General features: G+C 38.9%; 1 protein-coding gene across 2 annotated transcripts in view; it reads left to right on the forward strand.

Moving 5' to 3' along the window:
* Positions 1 to 21327, forward strand: part of PIR (pirin) — a 112112-nt gene that overhangs the window by 89011 nt on the left and 1774 nt on the right. For both annotated transcript variants that reach the window (XM_031660517.1, XM_021932407.2), the window contains exons 7-9: positions 335 to 379; positions 10153 to 10235; positions 17692 to 17758. In XM_031660517.1, coding sequence (XP_031516377.1) covers positions 335 to 379; positions 10153 to 10235; positions 17692 to 17758 — 195 coding nt within the window. The remainder of the gene's footprint in view (positions 1 to 334; positions 380 to 10152; positions 10236 to 17691; positions 17759 to 21327) is intronic.

The raw sequence follows: 21327 nt of genomic DNA on the forward strand, positions 1-21327 counted from the left end.
AACTGGAAGGAATAGTTTGTTTGACAATACAGCTTATAGCCTGTAGATACACAGCCAAGTGAATTGTACACTGTCTATTTTGGGTGCTTCTTAAATATTTGGGACCAAGTCATTTAGGTTTAGGGGTGTGTCTGTGTTTGTGTGTGAGAAAGAGAACAATATGAGTGTCAGTGTATATTTTAAACAGTTCACAGAACTTAAATCTTAAAATGTCTATCTAAAGGGAAGAAAAGGATTTCATCTCCAAGTTCATCTTTATGTTTGTAATACGTATATGTCTTTGTTCCTTTTGGCATTTGGACACTAACATTTTAATGTTGCTGGTCCTTTCCAGGGTGGACAAGCTTCATTTACACCATATCTGGAGATGTGTATATTGGTAAGTTATGGCTATGTCACTTAGGGCTCAATTGCAATTTAATTTAAACTACTGAAAGGAGAAAAGGTAGGATGACACCATTTTATGTAATTGAATACTATGCCACCTTCTCTCCCACACCAGCCCTCTCTATATGGCAGCACAGGTATGCCCAGGGCAGGGCGCCTCTCAGCTTACAGAATATTCAGTGAGGGAAGAGAATATGAGCACCAGTCATGACACACTCTGTGCACAGATGAAAGTCCAGGCACCATTTTGTGTTTTGATACCTCGCTAAGACATTGGCAACCTCCATACTAATAAAGGGATGGAGCTACAGTGGGCTCCAAGGGGAGCAGGAATCTGCCTATCTCCTGGGAGAAGGAAGTGGAAGGAGGTGAATTTGCAATGCTGGTTTCCTCTGAGAAATCTCGAAAGTGGGTTTTCTTTTCTTCCGAGGGTTGTATATGTGTTGCTTGTTGAGTCTAATCAAGAAAAGATGTTTGAGACCCAACCAATGCTCATTTTATAGATGAGGAAGTGAAATCTAAGAAAGTTGTTTAACTTGCCAGGGTTACACATTGGTAGGCGTGGGGCCAGAACCAAGGTCTCCTCAATCCTGCTTTAATGCAGAGATAGCACCATCTAACTTGTTTTTTTCAAGTCTGAATCCCTTAGCAAACCCAGCAGCAGCAGGGACAGAGCAGGTGGGAGAGAGAGGCTTGCAGAGCAGCCTGGCTCCTGCCTGCATCTACTCGCCTTCCCATCCTCCTAAAAGCAGCCATGGGTTCCAGTAAAAGGCTGTCTGTAGGACTGAGAGAAAACAGCTATAGCAGATGCTGTTGGTACCCACCCACACCCCTGGGCCCTTACTTCCTGAGTGCCCACTGACCAACTAACAATAGCCAGTATCTGTGTCACTTTGCCTGAAGGCTTTTCTCTGAAACCAATCAGGGTAGGATGAAAGTACTGGAGAATTAACATTCCCAGAAGCTACCTGACCCATCAGGCAGGATAACTCTGAAGCCTGCGTGAAAGGGAAAGGCCGTTTACTAGTTTCCCAGTGGGATTACAGCCAGGCCACCTGAGTGTGCTTGATGACACACCCTTCATTGTCTGTCTTCCCTTTTCTGTCTAACTCTCCTGCCTCTGGACTGTCGTTTCCTGAGATCACCTCCGAGATAAATGACTTGTACCAGAATATATGCATCTCCAGTTATACTTCTGAGAAAACTCAGAGAACCGGCCTCCCGTTTTCCCCTCCTCATCCCCACAGACAGTTATGGGGTGGGGCATCTTAAGGTACAGGCCAAGAATCCCCATTTCTGAGACCCTCTGCAGTTGGGTGCTCTCCACCCACTCCTGCAGGGATGCCAGCACGGAACTTTCTGGGGCCCTAACATGGCCACCTCCTTGGGCAATACACTCCCAGCTCCAGGCGGCTGGCTTACAGATAACATCTGCTCAGGGATAGAAGGCCACACCCAGAGCTATTTAAACCATTCCTTTTATTCTCCAAAAACGATGTTCAATTGCCTGAAATTATTCTTCTGGAAAATAATGGTAATGCGAACTCATGCATTTTGAATTTATTCCTAATAAAGTACAAATGGGCTTAGTTCCCTTTTCAGTGAATAGCTTTTCAATTAGGGGTCAGGAGCAAAATTCATTTATTTCAGCACTGGAGAAAAGTGTGAAAAAAAGTCTTGTAGTAGTATCATAAGTTTATATGTACACACCTTAAACTATATTAACCATCTGGAGGAGATGAGACATCATTTGTTTTCATGATCTTCTGAAAATCCTGAGAAACACATAGTGCTTTATAAAAATAGAGAGAAAAAAACATTTTTATGGAGGTAGTGCTCCTGATTTATGATTTCAAGAGCAACAAAATAATCTGCACAAATGGAAATAAAGAAAGCACGTGAATTTTAAGGTGGTAAGGATAACAGAAATGTTTGTGCAGAATGAGAAAACGCAGGGAGAAGGAAACTTTCTGTAAAAGGACAGATAGCAAATATTTTCATCTTTGCAAGGCATATAGTCTCAGTTGCAACTACTTGGCCCTTCCCGTGTCGCACAGAAGCAGCCACAGATGATACATAAACAAATTGGGTGGCTATTCCAATAAAACTTCATTTATGGTCACTGAAATGTGAATTTCATGTTTTTTCATGTGTCACGAAAGGCTATTTTTTAGTTTGTTTCAACCATTTATAATAGTGAAAACTTTTCTTAGCCTGTGAGCTCTACCAAAGGTGACAGTTGATTTTGGTTTAAATGAATTGCAGAAAATGAAGGGGAAAGAAATTAACAAGTAATTGCCAAAACCTGTTTTAAGCAGTGGTTAGAGCCTTGTTTCCTGACAGACCTTTAGCCTGAGAAGTTAACAAGTGAAATGCTCTGCAGTTCTCGGGGTAAGAATGACCCACACATCCACTTGTTTTTCTTGAGATGAGGCAGGATTTTCCTGAGTCATTTCTATTTACTGACCCGGTCCCCCCTCGTGACCATGGACCACAGTGCAAAACATCTGGCAGGCAATGGGTCTGTAGCCTTGGAGCAAAGTTGCATCTGTCTAGAATAAACTGGACCGTGAAGAGAATCCAGCTCACAAAACTGGCCTCTTGGGACTGTGCTTTAACCAGTGAGTGGCTGGCTAAAGGACCTCATTTGAATTTTATCTCCTTCCCTTCCTCCTACCAACACCCTAAGGGGCGCTTAATGAGAAAAACAAAAGGGCAAGAAGAAATCATCAGAGAAAAAAGAAATGATGAAACAGAAATAGCTCTTGAATATGTACTGACTTATAAAATCAATAGAGAAAGTCCAGAAAATGTTTTCTGACTTTACTGCCTCAATTTTATCTTGCTTATAAAACTAGGTTGGCACCAACGAACCACAGATGGCAGGAAGTGATAAGCAAGGAATTGTCTTTTTCAAAATGTCAAATACGTTCAGTTGAAGTAGATGTAATGAATATATATATATACACTTAGTGTATCGGACTGGAATAAATGGGCTGCAACTTGGGTTGAGGAAACAATCTGAGGAGACTGCATAAAATGGAAATTTAGGAGGGCAATTAAAATATTAACTGATTACAGGAAGTGCTTGAAAGATTTAGTTTGACTACAAACAATTTACTTTGACTACAAAATTTAGTTGGACTACAAACAAGTGGAGTTTTGAACACTAGAAAATGCTGGACAGCTGGGCATGGTGGTTCACCCCTGTAATCCCAGCACGTTGGGAGGCTGAGGCAGGCAGATTGAGGCTGGGAGTTCGAGATCAGCCTGGCCAACATAGTGAAACCCCTGTCTCCAATAAAAATACAAAAATTAGCCTGGCGCGGTGGTGCACGGCCGTTATCCCAGCTACATGGGAGGCTGAGGTAGGAGAATCACTTGAACCCGGAAAGCAGAGGTTGCAGTGATCCAAGACTGTGCCACTGCACTCCAGCCTGGGCAATAGAGCAGGACTCTTGTCTTAAAAAAAGGAAAAAAAAAAAACAAAAGAAAGAAAGGGGGGGAAAAATGCTGGATGTCTAACTAGTTGTCAAAGTCAGTCAGTCATTTTAAAGGTAAAGGTAAGTATTGTGAAGCTATGTAAGTGTCCTCTAATGACACCCTGAAGAAAAATAGTTAACAGAGCTAAAATAAGACTAGCAGAATTCTCATTTTCTTATTCAAAGAAAGTATTCATTTGAGACTCATCTGAAAGTACTCACTTTATGCTTTTCAAGGATCTTCTTAATTTTTAATATATTTGCTTTTTCCAACAATGAAGAGCCTTCTAAGCTATTGAATAGTAATTTTTAAAAGTGTGCAATAGAGGCAGAGACCTTTGACGACAATCTTTTGCTGAGGCAAAAAGTTCTTTGACTAGCCCACAGCTGGAATCCGTGCATCATATGGTAAAAATAGAAGTCAAAAGAAAGTAAAAAAATACATTGTCAGAAAACCAGTATATCCCATAGATACCAGTACCAAATCTCTTCCCTGCAACTGCGCTGAAAATCACGTTACACATTAATGCAGAGATCAAAAGGATAGAAAAATTTACATCCTGTATCCTTGAAGCTTGGTACAGTTTATCAGCTTGAATTCTAGTCCACTAGAAGGCCTGATATCAAGTATACTGTTGATGCTTAGAAAATATTTAGAAATCTAAAAACATTTGTTTGTGTTTATTGAATGAATCTGGCTTACAAAGGCAGTAAAATGTTTTGAATTTATTTAAATAACTAATGATTCATGCTTAGTTTGTGCTAACCTTTTGAGCGCAAACCTCTGTGCTCTGGTTTTGGGTGATATTAAGCAGTTTGAAACGGGCTCTGGATCTTGCAGTAAAGGCAAGGAGACACAAATGTGCACCAGCAGCCCTCATAATTGACCTCCATTTATCCAGCTAGCTGGATTGCCCGGTGCTCTTCATTCTATGGTGAATACTTTGAGGAAGGTGCTTGAACACCCAGGGTGATCAGCTCCTCCCTGGTCTGCCTGCCCATAGCTGCTCCCATCAGCTGGGTTGTAGTGGACTTAAAGGCACCTGTGTTTGTTCTCAGTCCATGTATGCTAATTGCACCAATAATTGAAATTATGTAATTTAATTAAACAGTTGTAAATTAATGAAATAAATGTGAAAAGAGAGTTGGTGGTTCCGTAACAACTAAGGCAGATGCTTTGTAAAAGTGAATTGCTAAAGGAAATGCCTTTGACACAGAAGGACAAACATCACATGTTCTCAGTTCTCTGTGGGATCTAAAGATCGAAACGATATGAACTCATGGACATGGAGAGTAGAAAGAAGGTTACCATGAGTTCATGAGACTGGGAATGGTAGTTGGGGGGCTGGGCGGGGGAAGGTGGGGATGGTTAATGGGTACAAAAAAATAGAAATAATGAATAAGATCTACTATTTTACAGCACAACAGGGTGACTATAGTCAATAATAACTTAATTGCAAATTTTGAAATAACCGAAAGAGTGTAATTGGATTGTTTTTAACACAAAGTATAAGTGCTTGAAGAGATGGATACTTCCTGCGCCCCATGATGTCATTATTCTGCATTGCATGCCTGAATCAAAACATCCCATATACCCCATAAATATATACACCTACTATGCACCCACAAAAATTAAAAATTTAATAATATGAAAATGCCTTGGAATTTGTGAAAGATTTGGGGAAACTCTCATAATCTAATGCGTGGTGCATAGTGGGTATGCTTTAAAAAGAAAATGCTTCAATCAAGTCAGTAAACCCACCTTAACTGTATTTCTTTCTTTTTTTTTTTTTTTCGGTTCAAGCACTCCTCCCACCTGTCTCCTGAGTAGCTGGGATGACAGGTGTGCACCACCACGCCTAAAAATGTTTTGTACAGACAGGGTCTCCCTATATTCCCCAGGCTGGTCTTGAACTCCTGGGTTCAAGCAATCCTCCTGCCTTGGCCTCCCAAATTGCTACAGGAGTATTTCTAAAAATCTACAAACAAATGCACATTTATGCTTTAATTTAAAATAAAATGTTTGAGGTAGTTTGACTGTCTTTTTCAATTATCAATCTCATTTGCATCAGATAAGAAGGCTTCAACTACACATGTAAAATTGATGATATCAAACCTATGATAGAAGTACTGGAGTGTATAGAACAGAGAATAAATAGGACAGCAATTCTTATAAATAGAAAAAAAGGAAAAGAAAAATTGGCATTTGCAGAAAAGTTGTACAGCAATTAATCACACACTGAAGATGCAGCACTAACTTTAAAATAGGTTTTGAAGTAGTTCGCCCTTTTATGACTGTTTAGGCAAAAAAATTGCAATTAAATTGTTTTCAGTTAATTTTTTCCTTAACTGTGCTATTAGATTTAACATTCTTGGCAGTGATTCCCAATGGAAACTATTTGTTATCTGATTTGGCTCTATTTATAATTGAAAGTAGTCAGAAACAATAAGATACATTTTTTGAGATTTATTTTAGGTTCAGGAGATAACCAGATGGATGAATAACATAAAAATGATCTGGAAATAAAGATAGAATCAGTCTTTGCTTTCTGTGACCCTGTTTTAAACATTTCATGTAATGATACAGAAGGTAAAAGTACACTTGCAGTTATTATTAACCTGGAACCCTGACTCCAGTGTCTATAAGAGAGGTTTACCTTGGCTAGGCGCAGTGGCTCATGCCTGTAATCCCAGCACTTTGGGAGACTGAGGTGGGAGGATTGCTTGAACCCAGGAGTTTGAGACCAGCCTGGGCAACATGATGAGACCCTGCCTCTACCAAAAAAAAAAAATTTTAATGAGCTGGGCTTGGTAATGCATGCCTGTGGTCCCAGCTACTTTAGAGGTTGAGGTGGGAGGGTCACTTAAGCCCCGGAGTTTGAGGCTGCAGTGGGCTGTGATTACACCACTGCACTTCAGACTTGGCAACAGAGTAAGACTCTGTCTCAAAAGAAAATAAATAAATAAAAATAAAGATTTACAGTCGAATGCCGTGGCTCACGCCTGTAATCCCGGCACTTTGGGAGGCCGAGGCGGGCAGATCACGAGGTCAGGAGATTGAGACCATCCTGGCTAACACAGTGAAACCCCATCTCTACTAAAAATACAAAAAATTAGCCGGGCGTGGTGGCATGCGCCTGTAGTCCCAGCTACTCAGGAGGCTGAGGCAGGATAATCGTGGGAGGCAGAGGTTGCAGTGAGCTGAGATTGCACCACTGCACTCCAGTCTGGGTGACAGAGCGAGACTCCGTCTCAAAAATAAATAAATATTTACCTTAGAGTGGAGCATTTCAAATGACCTCTTTGGTACCAACACTGAGATTGCAAAGAGAATGGGCAGAAGTTGCATCCCACGTACAATTAGAGTTAGAGCCCTTTAGACAAGCTGACCTCTGTTGCTGAATTAAGGTTTCCTCACAGACCAATGAACACCATAGTCAAGCAAGCTCCCCTGATACGGGGTGCAGAGAAATACCAATTCAGCATTATTTTTGAGCACTCTTTTGCCAGCTCACTCCATTAAAACATAGCGAAGGGGTTTATAAACTGTTGTGGTATATGTATCACGAAACATCCTACATGACAAAATTAGGGGCCAGGAGTGGACCACGTGGGTAACGGGTGTTAAATATGAATTAGTTGAAGATAAAGACATGGTTCATTGCTCCCAGGGGATCTCAGTAAAGCACACTTAATAAAATGCTCCTCTGTATCACAGTTAAAAATGTTACTCAACTCTAAATGAGATTTTTTTTTTAACTCCCAGACCTCTCTTTTATTGCCAAATCCCTGCATAAGTGGAAAATCAGTGGAGTTCTATCATTTGTTTCCATGACATTTGTTGACCTAAATCTTTGATGGAGGAGAAACCTTTAGTATTATGCTGGGCCTGGCTCTTGCTAGCTTGCAGGAGCTGATTGTGTGGCCTGGCCTCACATTAGTAGGTTGAAATTGGCCACAGTGGGAGTATTTACACCACAGATATTGGCACACACTTACAAATCAGGTTAGTTCTCCCCGTTACTCCTGAAAGCCAACTGATAAACATTATCCAGCACACCACTTCCTCTGGGACAGAAGTTGTCAATCTTTTTACTGCCATGGACCTTTTTGACATCTGCCAAGCCCCCTGCCTCCTTAAATAATGTTTTTAAAGACAGTGCAGTTATGAAAATGTTAAAAGAACAGGTTTAGGATATAGCTATATGTGTGCTTCTTTAATGACATTTGACATGACATGATCTAGTAGCAGGCCTGCTCTAAATTTTAAAGTAATAATTAACATAAACTGTATTTTGAGATATCTACAAAACCATAAAGTGATATGAAAATATCTATGATTTCTGCTGCAGACACAGTCATCAGCCCAGCTTATACTACTGTGGCTTGTTGGCTACATTCACGATTGAAGGAAAAGATACGTTTCAATTTAGGTGTTAGTGAAAGGAAACATGTAATTTATCTCCTATCCAAGTCCACCCATGCCCTGAATTGTATCCATGGACCCCTTGGGAGGACATTGACTCCACGTTAAGAACTCCTGCTCTGTTAGAATCCTATTTCATGTTTGCAAGCATCAGAATGAACTCTGCTGCCTCATATTGATTATTTCCAAAGTGGAGATGGGAAGGACTTCTCTAGAAAATATAGTTGTTTGGACTCCAACCAGTATGTCCAAAATTCACAAATTATGTTTCTGTTTACATAATAATTGCTAAGCTATTGTTTTCATTTAAATAAGCATTTCTTTATTGATTATTCAGCTCCAGCTTGTCACATGAATGCCCTTATTTACATCCCAAAAGGGCATGCAGGGATATCTCCCAAGACATTTTATGGGCTACTCACTCAATTTGAAATATTCTTTCTCTTGCCCATTAACATATCGGGGTTTTTCCCAACTGAAAGACCTAGTCCAAATCTCACCCCCTCTCTACAGCCTTCTGTGGTTCACTTTGGCCTCTCCACTCTGCAGCCTCCTCTTGCAGAACTACTCTTGCAATCTTCAAGTCACTACATTCTTCTGCTCCTAGGGAGAATCATGTTAGACTTTTCTCTCTCCCACTGTGGCCAAATCCTTTAGATTTCTTTTTCAACTCCACCTGTCAAATTCATCCCTATCTTTCTGTTGCCACTTTCTCAATTCAGACTGTAATTCATCTTCACTTAGACAGTTACAGCAAACTCTTAACAGGTCATCCTAACTTCAGTCTTGTCCCCTCCAATTCACTCCACATTCTGCCATCAGAGTTATTTCTCCAAGACACAGATCTGGTAATTTCACACACACACACACACACACACACACACACACCCCTCAAGGGCTGTCAATTTTATATGGATAAACATGGGTTTAAAGGCTTTCCCTGATCTGGAGACAGCTTATATTTCCATCGTTCTTCCCAAAAGACTGTTCCAGGAATGGTAGAATTTTCACCACAATATTTTCTCTTGGCTAGAATGCCCTTTTCCCCAGATTTGCCTCTTATGGTTTAATCCTACAGAGCTCTGTTCAAGTCTTACCTCCTGCACGACAAATATCTGTGGTCCCTAGACCTGCACAAGCCCCCATCACCCCTATTCTCTTATTGAACTTTGCTTACAAATTTATCGTTGCCTTTAAGAGACGCTTTCATTTGTATTATTTTATTTGTAAACCTCAGTATAAAAGGGATGGAAATTTATCTATCCTGAATATTCCCACAACATTTAGAACTGGGTCTTATTCAGAGTTCAATAGCTGTTATTCAATAGCTATCCAACTTACTTATTTTTCAGTTGAATTATTCTCTGATTATTTTGTGTGTATAGATGTAGTTTGCTCCAACGGGATTTTGAATTATTTCTATGAAAGGAATCTACTTTGCATGTCTCTGTATTGTCCCATAGTACTAGGCCATTGTAGGTACTCAATTAATACTTGTGGAAATGAATGAATTATGGCATTTGATACTTTTTCTAACTATTCTTAATTCTTACAAAGTTTATAATTTACCTAAGTAAACATGAGCACATAATGCCAAGGACTTTGCTTATCCATTAAAGTGTAAATGGAAACACAACCCAGGATTCATCTCCTTGTCCTTTTTCAAAATTGAAAACAAACTAGTTTCAGGCTTTAATAATAGCAAATATAATTAACCAAGAGATTTAAGGAAATTACTAAGTCTGTTATTTCTCAAATTAAAATAAATATTGTGGTGTTATATAGTTAACCAAATAAGTAACCATATAACAAATGTACTATAATGGGTATTAAATTAGTGGGTCATTGGTTTTGTAGGGCCCGATGATGCACAACAAAAAATAGAACCTCATCACACAGCAGTGCTTGGAGAAGGTGACAGTGTCCAGGTGGAGAACAAGGTAAGTATGTTCTTTTCCTTTAACTTTCTTAACATGTACTTTCTACTGGTTTCCAAGAAAATGCCTAAATGTTGTGGACAACTGAAAGTTTTTCTCTCTTCCTTGGAGAATAAATTATATCAGAAGTTTATCATGTCTTTTCATTAATTTCTGCTATTTCTATGGGTTTATTTTAAAGTTTTATCTGTATTGATTCTTTATCTTCAGAAATCATATAAAGCCCCTATTGTTTACCCCTGGAAATTTGAATCTAGAAACAACACATCTTTGTTGTCTCTTAATTTTCTTTATTTATGCCATTGATTTATTTTGTTTTTAGCATAAGTGAAAATAGATCAGCCCTATAGAAGTAGAAATATAGATCTACATGCATACTCACATAGAGCCCTTTGAAAAGAATCCCAACTTTGGCCGGGCGTGGTGGCTCACGCCTGTAAACCCAGCACTTTGGGAGGCTGAGGCGTGTGATCACGAGGTCAGGAGATCGAGACCATCCTGGCTAACACAGTGAAACCCTGTCTCTACTAAAAATAAAAAAAATTAGGCAGGCGTGGTGGCGGGCGCCTGTAGTCCCAGCTACTCGGGAGGCTGAGGCAGGAGAATGGCGTGAACCTGGGAGGTGGAGGTTGCAGTGAGCCGAGATTGTGCCACTGCACTCCAGCCTGGGCGGCAGAGCAAGACTCCGTCTCAAAGAAAAAAAAAAAAAGAAAAAAAAAAAGAATCCCCACTTTGAACTGAGAGGAAAATATTATGCATTTCATAGTGTTTTTGTGATGAATCCCTGCTCTTTAAGTAAAGTTTCTGATATTTTAGGAGTTTTCGGAGGTTTTTATTCCCAAGTTTCCAAGTTTCTTTCTCATGTCTATGTCATGCCCTTGAGTAATTCAGTCACCATGTTGTGAGTCTGTTTAGTCAATCTGACTGCTTTATGTCATTCTTATAAAGAGGATTGAGGAGAAAATTGTGCAAAAGCTCCTGAAAAAAACAAACTTTGAAAACGATTTCAGTGTGCGGATGTCTAGTGCCGAGGCAGTCTGACTGACTTCTGGCCCTCTGACCCTGCCTGTTGTTATAGAACACAGTGGATTTGAGGAGTTATTAGATCTTAGCCCACTTTTCTGGCAGCAATCTACTGCTGCTTTAATCATCTATAGCACCACCATGAACTGTGAGATCAACAGAAGAAAAACCTCATGAGCCCTAGAAAAATGCATATGTCAGGGTCAGTGCCCTTTAATATTAGACTGAGCCGTATGAAACTGCCACTTTTGACCTATAAAAATGTCTATTTTCTATCTTTCAATCCAATATAGGAAAGAGGCATGAAAGCTACACATAGGCCAGAACCTACTGATATCAGTTGTTTGTAACATTATCTGGTTTAACTTGGCAACCTCAATTCTTCCTATAATACACAGAGAGCACATTGCAGATGAGTTGGAAGCTAAAACGGAACACCAGAAAGAAGTGATGAAGTGAGTCAGAAGAACAGGTGCAGCCAACATAGAAAAGAGTCAGCTGAAACCGTCAATTCACTGGCAAGCAGCACTCCTGGCGCCAGTGGCATCATTCTGCTATGTGCAGTTCTGTAATTGTTGCTGTGTATAAGCATAGCCTGAGCCATCAAAACCTTAGAAAGATTTCTATGAAAAAAATTGATATTAAAAAATCGGCACTTAAAGGCGGCACGTGTCACTTATATCCACACAATGGTAGAAGGTCCCCTTTAGATTACAGCAGAAAAGAGATTCTGAAAGTTTGAATCTTGGCTTTACTACTTATTAGCTGTTGTGACTTTGGACACATTTGTAAAGCCCTCTGAGCTTCAGTTTCTTTGCAAAATTAAAATAATACTACCAACTACAAGTGATTGTTAGAAAGAATATTTGAAATTACATACAAGTCTACTGCAGATTGAGCATGGGGGTCAGTAAATTATGTCCAATAGGCCAAATCCAAGCCTTTTTCATAAGGTTATATTGGACCACAGCCACACCCATTCATTTCCATATTGTCTATAGATTCTTTTATCCAATAATAGTGGAATTGAGTAGTTGCGACAAAGCCTAAAACTCTCTGGCCCTTTGCAGAAAACACTTGGTTTACTATGTTGTAAATGCTCAATAATGGTAACTGGAAAGTTTATGAATCCAAATATCTAATTTGATAGTCATACCACACACATGTTACCTAATAAGGATTTATACAGTATACTTGAAGGCTTAGGGAACATAACAGTTTCTACAGGTAGAAAAAGGCTCCAAGATACCCTGACTCACTCAAGCTCCAAGCCAGTGTTATCCTCACTTGGACCTAGCATTAGCCTGAGGATTTGATAAAGAAGGAAGATGTGACTGCCTAGTGCTGTGCCAATCCCATTTCCACTAAACTGTGATCAAGAATGAGAAGCTGATTTTTTGCCTGGCTTTTTTCTGGCTCTGTTCTTCCTGTGCTTTTACTACTCTTCCTTTCTGTGTTCTCCACCATCACACCCATTTGACTACTGGTTGACCAGTAGTATGGGCAGTATCTCCTATAGTGGCCAATCTCCAGGACAGAAGAAGAGGACAAGGAAGGGATGATGCAAAAGACCACAGCTTCTTTCTGCTCCAGGTTTCCCTGTTCCATCTTAGAACTTTTTCAGAGTTCTTAGAGACCGGAATCAACTCCAGACTACTCTGGACATTTAATCCTGGGCTGGTACCAGTCATCCCAGAATAGCTTCTGTTTCAAGGGCTAAGGCTTCCTGTGCTGCTTTGACCTACTGATGGTACTCTGGACTTTCTCTTAAGATGATGGTTGCCCTGATGGCTCCACGATCAGGAGTACAAGAGTTTGATATGAAAGGCTCCATCTCACCCTTAGGCTTATGTTTATAGTGGTATCCTACTGAGAAGGTCTTAAGCCTCATGGATTAGCAAGCTCACCCGTAGTGGACCAAGGAAGATAATCAATACCTCATTGGCTGTCATCAAAGCCATACTTCAGAGTAACAGTGCTTTTTAACTGGCACTATCCATGGAAAACTTATTAATATAATAAAGATTAACATTTGACTATATATAGCATTTGATTAAAATAAACATTGAAAGACAGAAATAAAACAAAACATCTTATTAAAACTAGAGACAACTTTTTTGCTTGTTTATGTGTAAAAGTTCATGATGAAATAAACCACTAAATTTTTAAGCTGATAACAGTTAATTGTTTGATCTTTTCATTGGCCCAAGAAGTATAAACAATGAAGTCTGGTAGGAGCAAATGCCTGCAATAAGTCACACTAAAGCACAGTTTCTTTCTGGTAATTTTTTTTCAGGTAATATATCACTATAATCAATGTTATTGATGCAAAAACATGCCCTTTTATCAGCCGTCCCCAACCTTTTTGGCGTCATGGACCAGTTTCATGGAAGACGATTTTTCCTCAGACAGGATTGGCTGGGAATGGTTTGGGGATGCTTCAAGCGCATTACATGTATTGTGCACTTTATTTCTATTATTATTACATTGCAATATATAATGAAATAATTCTATAACTCACCATAAGGTAGAATCAGTAGAAGCTCTGAATTTGTTTTCTTGCAACTAGATGGTCCCATCCGGGGGTGATGGGAGACAGTGACAGATCATTAGGCATTAGATTCTCATAAAGAGTTTGCAACCTAGATCCCTCACATGTGCAGTTCACAATAGGGTTTATGCTCCTATGAGAATCCAGCATCACTGCTGATCTGACAGGAGGCAGAGCTCAGGTGGTAATTCAAGCAATGGGGAGTGGCTGTACATACAGATGAAGCTTCACTACCTCACCTGCCACTCATCTGTTGTGCAGCCCAATTCCTAACAGACCACCCATTGGTACTGGTCCATGGCCTGGGGGTTGGGGACCCCTGCCTTAGATTCATACTCAGAGTCCTACTGCCATCTTGAGCTTTATATTTATAGTTGATGAAACAAACTGAGTAGATACTCGTAATTTAGAAGTTATCAGCACATTAAGTGAACCATAAAACTTTCATCTGGGCTTTGATCATTTATTGTTGGTATCAGTGGAACTCGAGACATATCTTTTTTTTTTTTTTTTTTTTTTTTTTTTTTTTTTTTTTTGATTCTGTGTTTTTTTCTGTTGCCCAGGCTGGAGTGCAGTGGCACGATCTCGGCTCACTGCAAGCTCTGCCTCCCAGGTTCACGCCATTCTCCTGCCTCAGCCTCCGGAGTAGCTGGGACTACAGGTGCCCGCCAGCACGCCCAGCTAATTTTTTTTATTTTTAGTAGAGACGGGGTTTCACCGTGTTAGCCAGGATGGTCTCAATCTCCTGACCTCGTGATCCACCCGCCTCGGCCTCCCAAAGTGCTGGGATTACAGGCGTGAGCCACCGCGCTCGGCTGGAACTCGAGACATATCTTGGCAAAAATACTTACGGAATAACAAGAGCAATTCAAAAAAGTAAATTATTAAGTAAACCCAGAAGAGCCTAACTCTGTAGCAGAAGCTCTGAGAAGGTGCATCAAGGCAAAAGACATAGTCTGGGCACCAAAAGATGGTGAATGTTAGTTGGGGTGAAGTAGTAAGTGGACCTCTGCTACTTTTGTATGGGTTTTTAAAATCAAATCCCATAAAGGCATTAATTTAGAGCCATGCAAGGACTTGGGTTTTAAATAGGTCTTTAATTCTCTTGGCTTTTGCATGATTTTCATCATTTGACACCATAGACAAGGTCATCATAAACAGGGACTTTTCAAGATAACGGCAACTGAGACTTTCAGCCACATCACTGTATTTTCTGGAATATCTGGAAAGATTATTAGATTTCACCAAAGAAGGTGAGTTCAGGAAAGAAAATGTCATCTAGGTTCATGTTTGCATATTTTGATAGCTAGTTGGGTTATGGATAAGTAAAGTGATGGTACATAAATAAATATAGGCCTTGAAATGGTTAAACAGAGACTTTTTTAAATGTAAAGAAGTGATCAAAACATCATAACTGAGTGGATGTATTAAATGTCCCAGCCCTGGGATTGTGGGGAGTAAATCAAGACTTTTGAAGAAACCATTCTACCCTACAGTCCCATTTATTTTTTAAGTTGAAGGCAGGAAAGGGAAACAAATTTCAGACATGTGAAATACGGTAGTTTTTATTAAATACATGGAAGATTAAGGAATTAATTATTAATTTTTATTGAATTCAGTAATAAATCTTCTGGAACTAGTAACATCATAATAATTTCTAATTAAAGAGCTTTGCATTAGTAGAAGTATGATATAGTATAATATTGACTTACATATTTAGAAATATGCTATATTATTAGAATTGGGGTGAAGTTTCAAAAATTTTGAAGGCTTCATTTTAAAGTGCATAGTCATTTTGGCTTTGTTTATTGTTTTATTCTGAATAAGGTAAACCTAAAAGAAGGCTGAAAAGAAATATATAATGTTCATTTATCTATTAGTGAGTAACTACGCTAAAATTTAGTGGCTTAAAATAACAATCATTTATTATCTCTCCATGTGGTGGGGAGTTCTGCCAGTTTCTCTGGGGTCACTCATGTGGCTGGCAGGCTGGGAGCTGGGCTCTGCTGAGGCTGTTGTTTAGAGGTGCCTCAGTTCTACTCTAGGCGGCCCCTCCATTTGGCTAGCTCGGGATTCCTCGCGAGAGGGCAGTCACAAGACAGCTTCCCAGAGAGGGAGCATTTGCATATGGGAGGAGCTATGGAAATAAAGATAGAAAAGCAGAAGCTGGGGAATGGGAAAAGTCACCAACCTGTTAATCTGGAATGCCAAGCATATCCAGGCACTAAAATGAGGCCACAAAAGAAGTCTAGTGGAGAAGTCTGTAGTTCTGCAGCCTAGTGTCTAGGGATGGGGCTGCAGCCGCTCTTAGCAGAATTAGCAGTCAGGAAGAAGAGCTGGACATGGCATGCAGGAGGATGAGGACAAGCCAAGGTCTAGCAGCACCTCTGACTCTACCTGTTATAACTAACCGCCACGTTGTCTCAATTAAGTTTCCAGGGCACAAAACACCACATATATCTAAGTATATATATAATTCACTTCTGACAGAACTACAGTTCTCCTTAATTTCAAATCAAACACCCATTTCTAATACATAAAATTACTGAAAAGTGTATGTGTATATATATATGTGATATATGTATGATTTTGATAAAGATAGGACTCTTATAATTATAACCTGTGAATTACTTAATATACTTAGTTTTATATAATGAAATGCTCTAATGATTGTTAAACCAGAAATGCATTTGATTATAAAACAATTCCCCAAACACGAACTTTAGAAAATATTTATTTTATGTTTCTTTTTAACTTTTAAAATTAGCAAATTTTTGTAGCTATTTAAAAAAATACAAAAAGCATAAAGAAGAAAATAAAATTTGCTTTAATTCCCATTATTCAGAAATAATAAATGCTAACATTTTGGTATTTTTAAACCATAGTATATACATGCCATTTTGTGATATTTACAAAACTTACAATACATTATGAACATTATGAACAATACATTACACACTTAAATATTTGTTGAGAAATGAATGAGAAAATGAATTTTAATGGCCACATGATAGTTTTTCTTATAAACATATAATTATTTAACCAACCCCTCGTTTTTGGAGAAATGTTTTCAATTTCTGCTGTGATAAATAGTGCTACAATAGTGAAATTCCCTTACACTATATTGCTAAAACTGTCATTACTGGATTGGAGGACATTAACAATATTGGGGGTTTTGAGTCATATTGTCAAATTGCTCTCTGGAAGGATTACTGCACCAGTTGAAAATCTCCCAAACGATATATGAAGGTGTATTTTTCCCTGTATCCATACTAGCACTGGATATTGTGGTTAATATTTTTTCCAGTTTCAGAAAAAAAATCGAATCCTTAATTCTAAGCAAAAACTTTTAGAGACTTTAACGTAATAGGACCCTTTTGGAGGGAAATTTGCTTGAGCAGATATCCCTTGGATGCTCTGTTTTTATAAGGTTCCATTTAGTGCAATATTTCTGGGGTATATTTTACATTAATAGTAATAATTTTCAAAAGTAATAACATCTTATTTTGGATTTGCATAACGAATCTTCCCTTTTAAAAATTATATGGCTACTGAGAAATCATAAATCCCATGATAAGCCAGTTTAATCACATAGTTTGTCATGAAGATATTTCCAGTTAAAGAAATCTTAATTTAAATTCTCCTTCTTAAATTTGAGAATGTTAATATTTTGGTGGCCTGGACTTATTCTTGAGTTCTACTTGCTAGTAAACAACTTAAGAAATAAACATTTCCATATTGAGTGTTGCACAGAAAATATTTTTGAAAATTATATTCAGAATTAGGAACATCGCTCATTTGGCTAGCATGTCAATTTCAAATTATTCACAATTTGACCTTCGAAAATGCCTGTTTATTGTTTGATGTTTTCTTTGTTAACTTTAGGATCCCAAGAGAAGCCACTTTGTCTTAATTGCTGGGGAGCCATTAAGAGAACCAGTTGTCCAACACGGTAAGACCAAAATGACGATGATTTTCTTGGTTGATTCTCTTTTTCTTTGAAAACAGTGTACATGTATAGTATTGTTGGGAAGAATAGCTGGATTTTTTTGGTCCTGTCTCTCCATCTACAAATCTGAGGATTGTTTAATTTTTCTGTCATCAGAGGGAAATATATACATGATGTTTATTCATCTGTTTTTTTAAAAAGAAACATTTCTTAAATACCTATTATGTGTAGGATATTGAGTTTGGAACTGTAGGAAGAACAAAAATCGTATTTTTGTATTATGTTGTAGGGAATTTTAACTTGAAAGAAGATTCTACAGTCTATTGGGAACTTTAACATCCTTTTTATCTTTATCAAAAATAAAGGTGATTTCAATACTGTCCTGTAGTCTATTGCATTTTTAGCAAAAAAAAATATGAAACTCTTAGGAATAGTATTTTTAAGAAAATAGTTATTTTTTGTTTATTTAAGAACATGAGTAGAGGTGACTGATAATAGCAGAAATAGTACTGTACTAAGAGGCAGAAAATCCTGACTTAAGTACCCATAACGATTACTTCAACTCTTTGGGTGTTGACTTCTTAATATCATTGCTGTTTGATTAAATGAAGGAACATCTAAAAGCAATTAAAACACATTTTATTATTTAGATAAATGCTTACAAAACATATATTCACTTCACCAATTATTAAATTCAACATACATTAAAATCCCGTTGCATTTCCCTGCCTTGCATGAATTCCCAGATACACACAATGATTGCAGATAACCACCAGCTGCTCATAAATTTAAAGAACACAGATTGCTTTAAAAATATTCTTTTTTGTTCTCCTAACTACTTCAGGGGGAACATTAAATTGTACCCTGCCTCGGCCTGTAGCATTTGACAACCATTTTGTATGCATCTGATTTCCATTCCAAAGGTTTGTGGTTCTTATTTCCTTTTCTCTCAGCTGAACAGCACTGCAATATTATAGTTTGTTTTTCTGGAAAAAGCCTTCAGACAAACTGAGTAGGGTCATAATCTTTATTCCTAGTAACTAACATTTAGGTGGGAAAAAGATGTGTGAGATGGAAGTCTTATTTTAGGCAATCTCCTCAGTACCAATAATGAAAAACAAGAGTCTAACTGAATTAGGTGACAGATCAAAGGAGTGGGACTGCTCAAAGCCATCCTACACTGGGGTCGTGTGGATCCTCTCCCAGTGGCTTGGAATACAGGGACACTAGGTATCCCTGCACATACAAACTCAGAGTAATCATACAAAATAAATATGTCCCTTGAAAGCTCAGTTACTGAGAAGCAAAGTGTTTTGTTTTTGTTTCTTAACTTTTAAAAACTCAGACATTTAAGTTTTTCTTTTACTTATGTGTGTTTAAAGGCAGCCACAACCATCTTTTGACTGGGAACTTGTACAAATCTCATGAGTTAGCTAAGACCCTTTCTCCTCTTATCATCGTGTGTCCTTAATTATTTGTCCACAGATTAAGCACAGGAAGTCATAGAATGTTAGGATAGAAAATACGCTTAGCCATGATGTAGTCATGCCTCTTTTATAGATGAGGAAAATAAAATCCAGATATTTTATTTATTTACTTAACAGATACTTACATAGAATTTACTATTTCCTAGACATTGGTTAAAGCACTTTGCTAATGTTAATCTGTTTAACCTTCAAAACAACCCTGTGAGGCTGGTACTCTCATGCCCATTTTACAGATGAAGAAGCAGAAGGTCAAAGGTTCATTGGCTTACTCAAGGTTACACAGCTGGATTCACACTCAGGCTGTCTGTGTTCCAAACACCCTGCCCTTCTGCCTCTTACCATGCTGGTCATCTGTTGCTCTGCCCTGTAGCTTCTCTAATGGAAAGTGATTGTTAGCAGTGGAGCCGGGACTCGAACCCTAGTCTCCTGACCCCAGGTCTTATGTTCTCTCCACTATACCAAAGTTCTACATAACAAGAGGTTAGACGCACGATTTTATACAAGAGAGGGGCTTCAGAGGCTTAATTAGAGAAGTGATGAAAGCTGTAATTTGAAAGAATTATAGATAACTATCAAATAATTTTCTTGTTCACAACCCTTGTAGTTGATCAATTTAAAAACATGCTTTCTGGATTCAGTTTTCTCCTTGAAGATTTGAGGAGATAAGCTTCATCAGTTAGCTTTAGGGGACTCCAAGCTTCCAATGCTTCCCTGTATAACAGAGCCTTGTTTCCCTAAAGCGTGGTCCATGGACCAGCAGTATCGGCATCACTTGGGAGATAGTTAGAAATGCAGAATGTCAGGCCTCACTCCAGACCTCCTGAATCAGAATCTGCATTTTAATAAGATTCCCACCTGATTCATGTGCGCATTATAAATTGAGAAACATGGCAGACTACCCCGGAAAGTGTCAAAGTGGAAGCCTAGAAGCACACCATTCTTACAGAAACTAGTTGGGGATGGGAGTACTGCTCCACAAGTCCCAACCATAGCAAAATTATGAGGCACAAGAATTGGGTCCTTGACTCAGTACCTGCTCCCATCTTCCAAGTTGCATTTCCCTTTCCCCTGCGTGTCCTTTAAAAAGTTGTCTTTCCCAGGCTACCCTCTTGGGTTTATTGTTTATTCTGCATATGATAACTCTCTTATTCTTTCCTACCTAATATAGTCCAAACCTCCATTTCCAGATGAAATTTCTCTCACGAGCTCCAGATCCATAGTTTCAACAATGTACCAAAAACATCTGCTTGAGAAACCGCTTTATTGTCTCTAGTACCTCTATGTTAAAATATCCAGAACCGGGCCGGGCGCAGTGGTTCACACCTGTAATCCCGGGCACTTTGGAAGGTCGAGGCTGGTGGATCACTTGAGGTCAGGAGTTTGAGACCAGCCTGGCCAACATGGTGAAACCCCATCTCTACTAAAAATACTAAAATTTAGCTGGGTGTGGTAGTGCATGCCTGTAATCCGAGCTACCGAGGAGGCTGAGGCATGAGAATTACTTGAATCTGGGAGGCGGAGGTTGCAGTGAACCAAGATCGCACCCTTGCACTCCAGCCTGGGCGACAGAGCAAGACTCAGTCTCAATAAAAAAAAAGAAAGAAAGAAAAAAGAAAAGAAAAACAAAAAATATCCAGAACCAAACACCTTGCTCCATCCAAAGCCTCCTGTGTCCTGTATCTCAAATACCCTTAACAATTCCACCATTGACTCAGCCTCCCAAGTTAGACACTTGATGCCAAAGTTTTCCTTAAAAATTATAAATCATTATATTACTCCCTACTTAACCTTACAGTGATTCATAATCACCTGCAAAAGTAGGTCCAAACTTCTTCCTGTAGATTGCATCCAAAGCCCAGAAGGGTCCGGTTTCTTCCTATATTTCAGATCGCCATTTTTCCCCCTTTGATCCCTCCCTCCACCACTGTACCCCTATCCCCTCCAGTATTCCTCCAGCACACTAATCTTGAACATGCCTTTCCTCCTTGTGTGACTGCTCAAACATCACTCCCTCTGTGAATCCTTTCCTGGATTTCTCCTCCTCCCCCTTTCTGTGCTGATTTTATAGTTTTTACACTTTTATCC

The sequence above is a fragment of the Papio anubis genome, chromosome X, assembly GCF_008728515.1.
Source record: "Papio anubis isolate 15944 chromosome X, Panubis1.0, whole genome shotgun sequence".
Classification (NCBI taxonomy): Eukaryota; Metazoa; Chordata; class Mammalia; order Primates; family Cercopithecidae; genus Papio; species Papio anubis.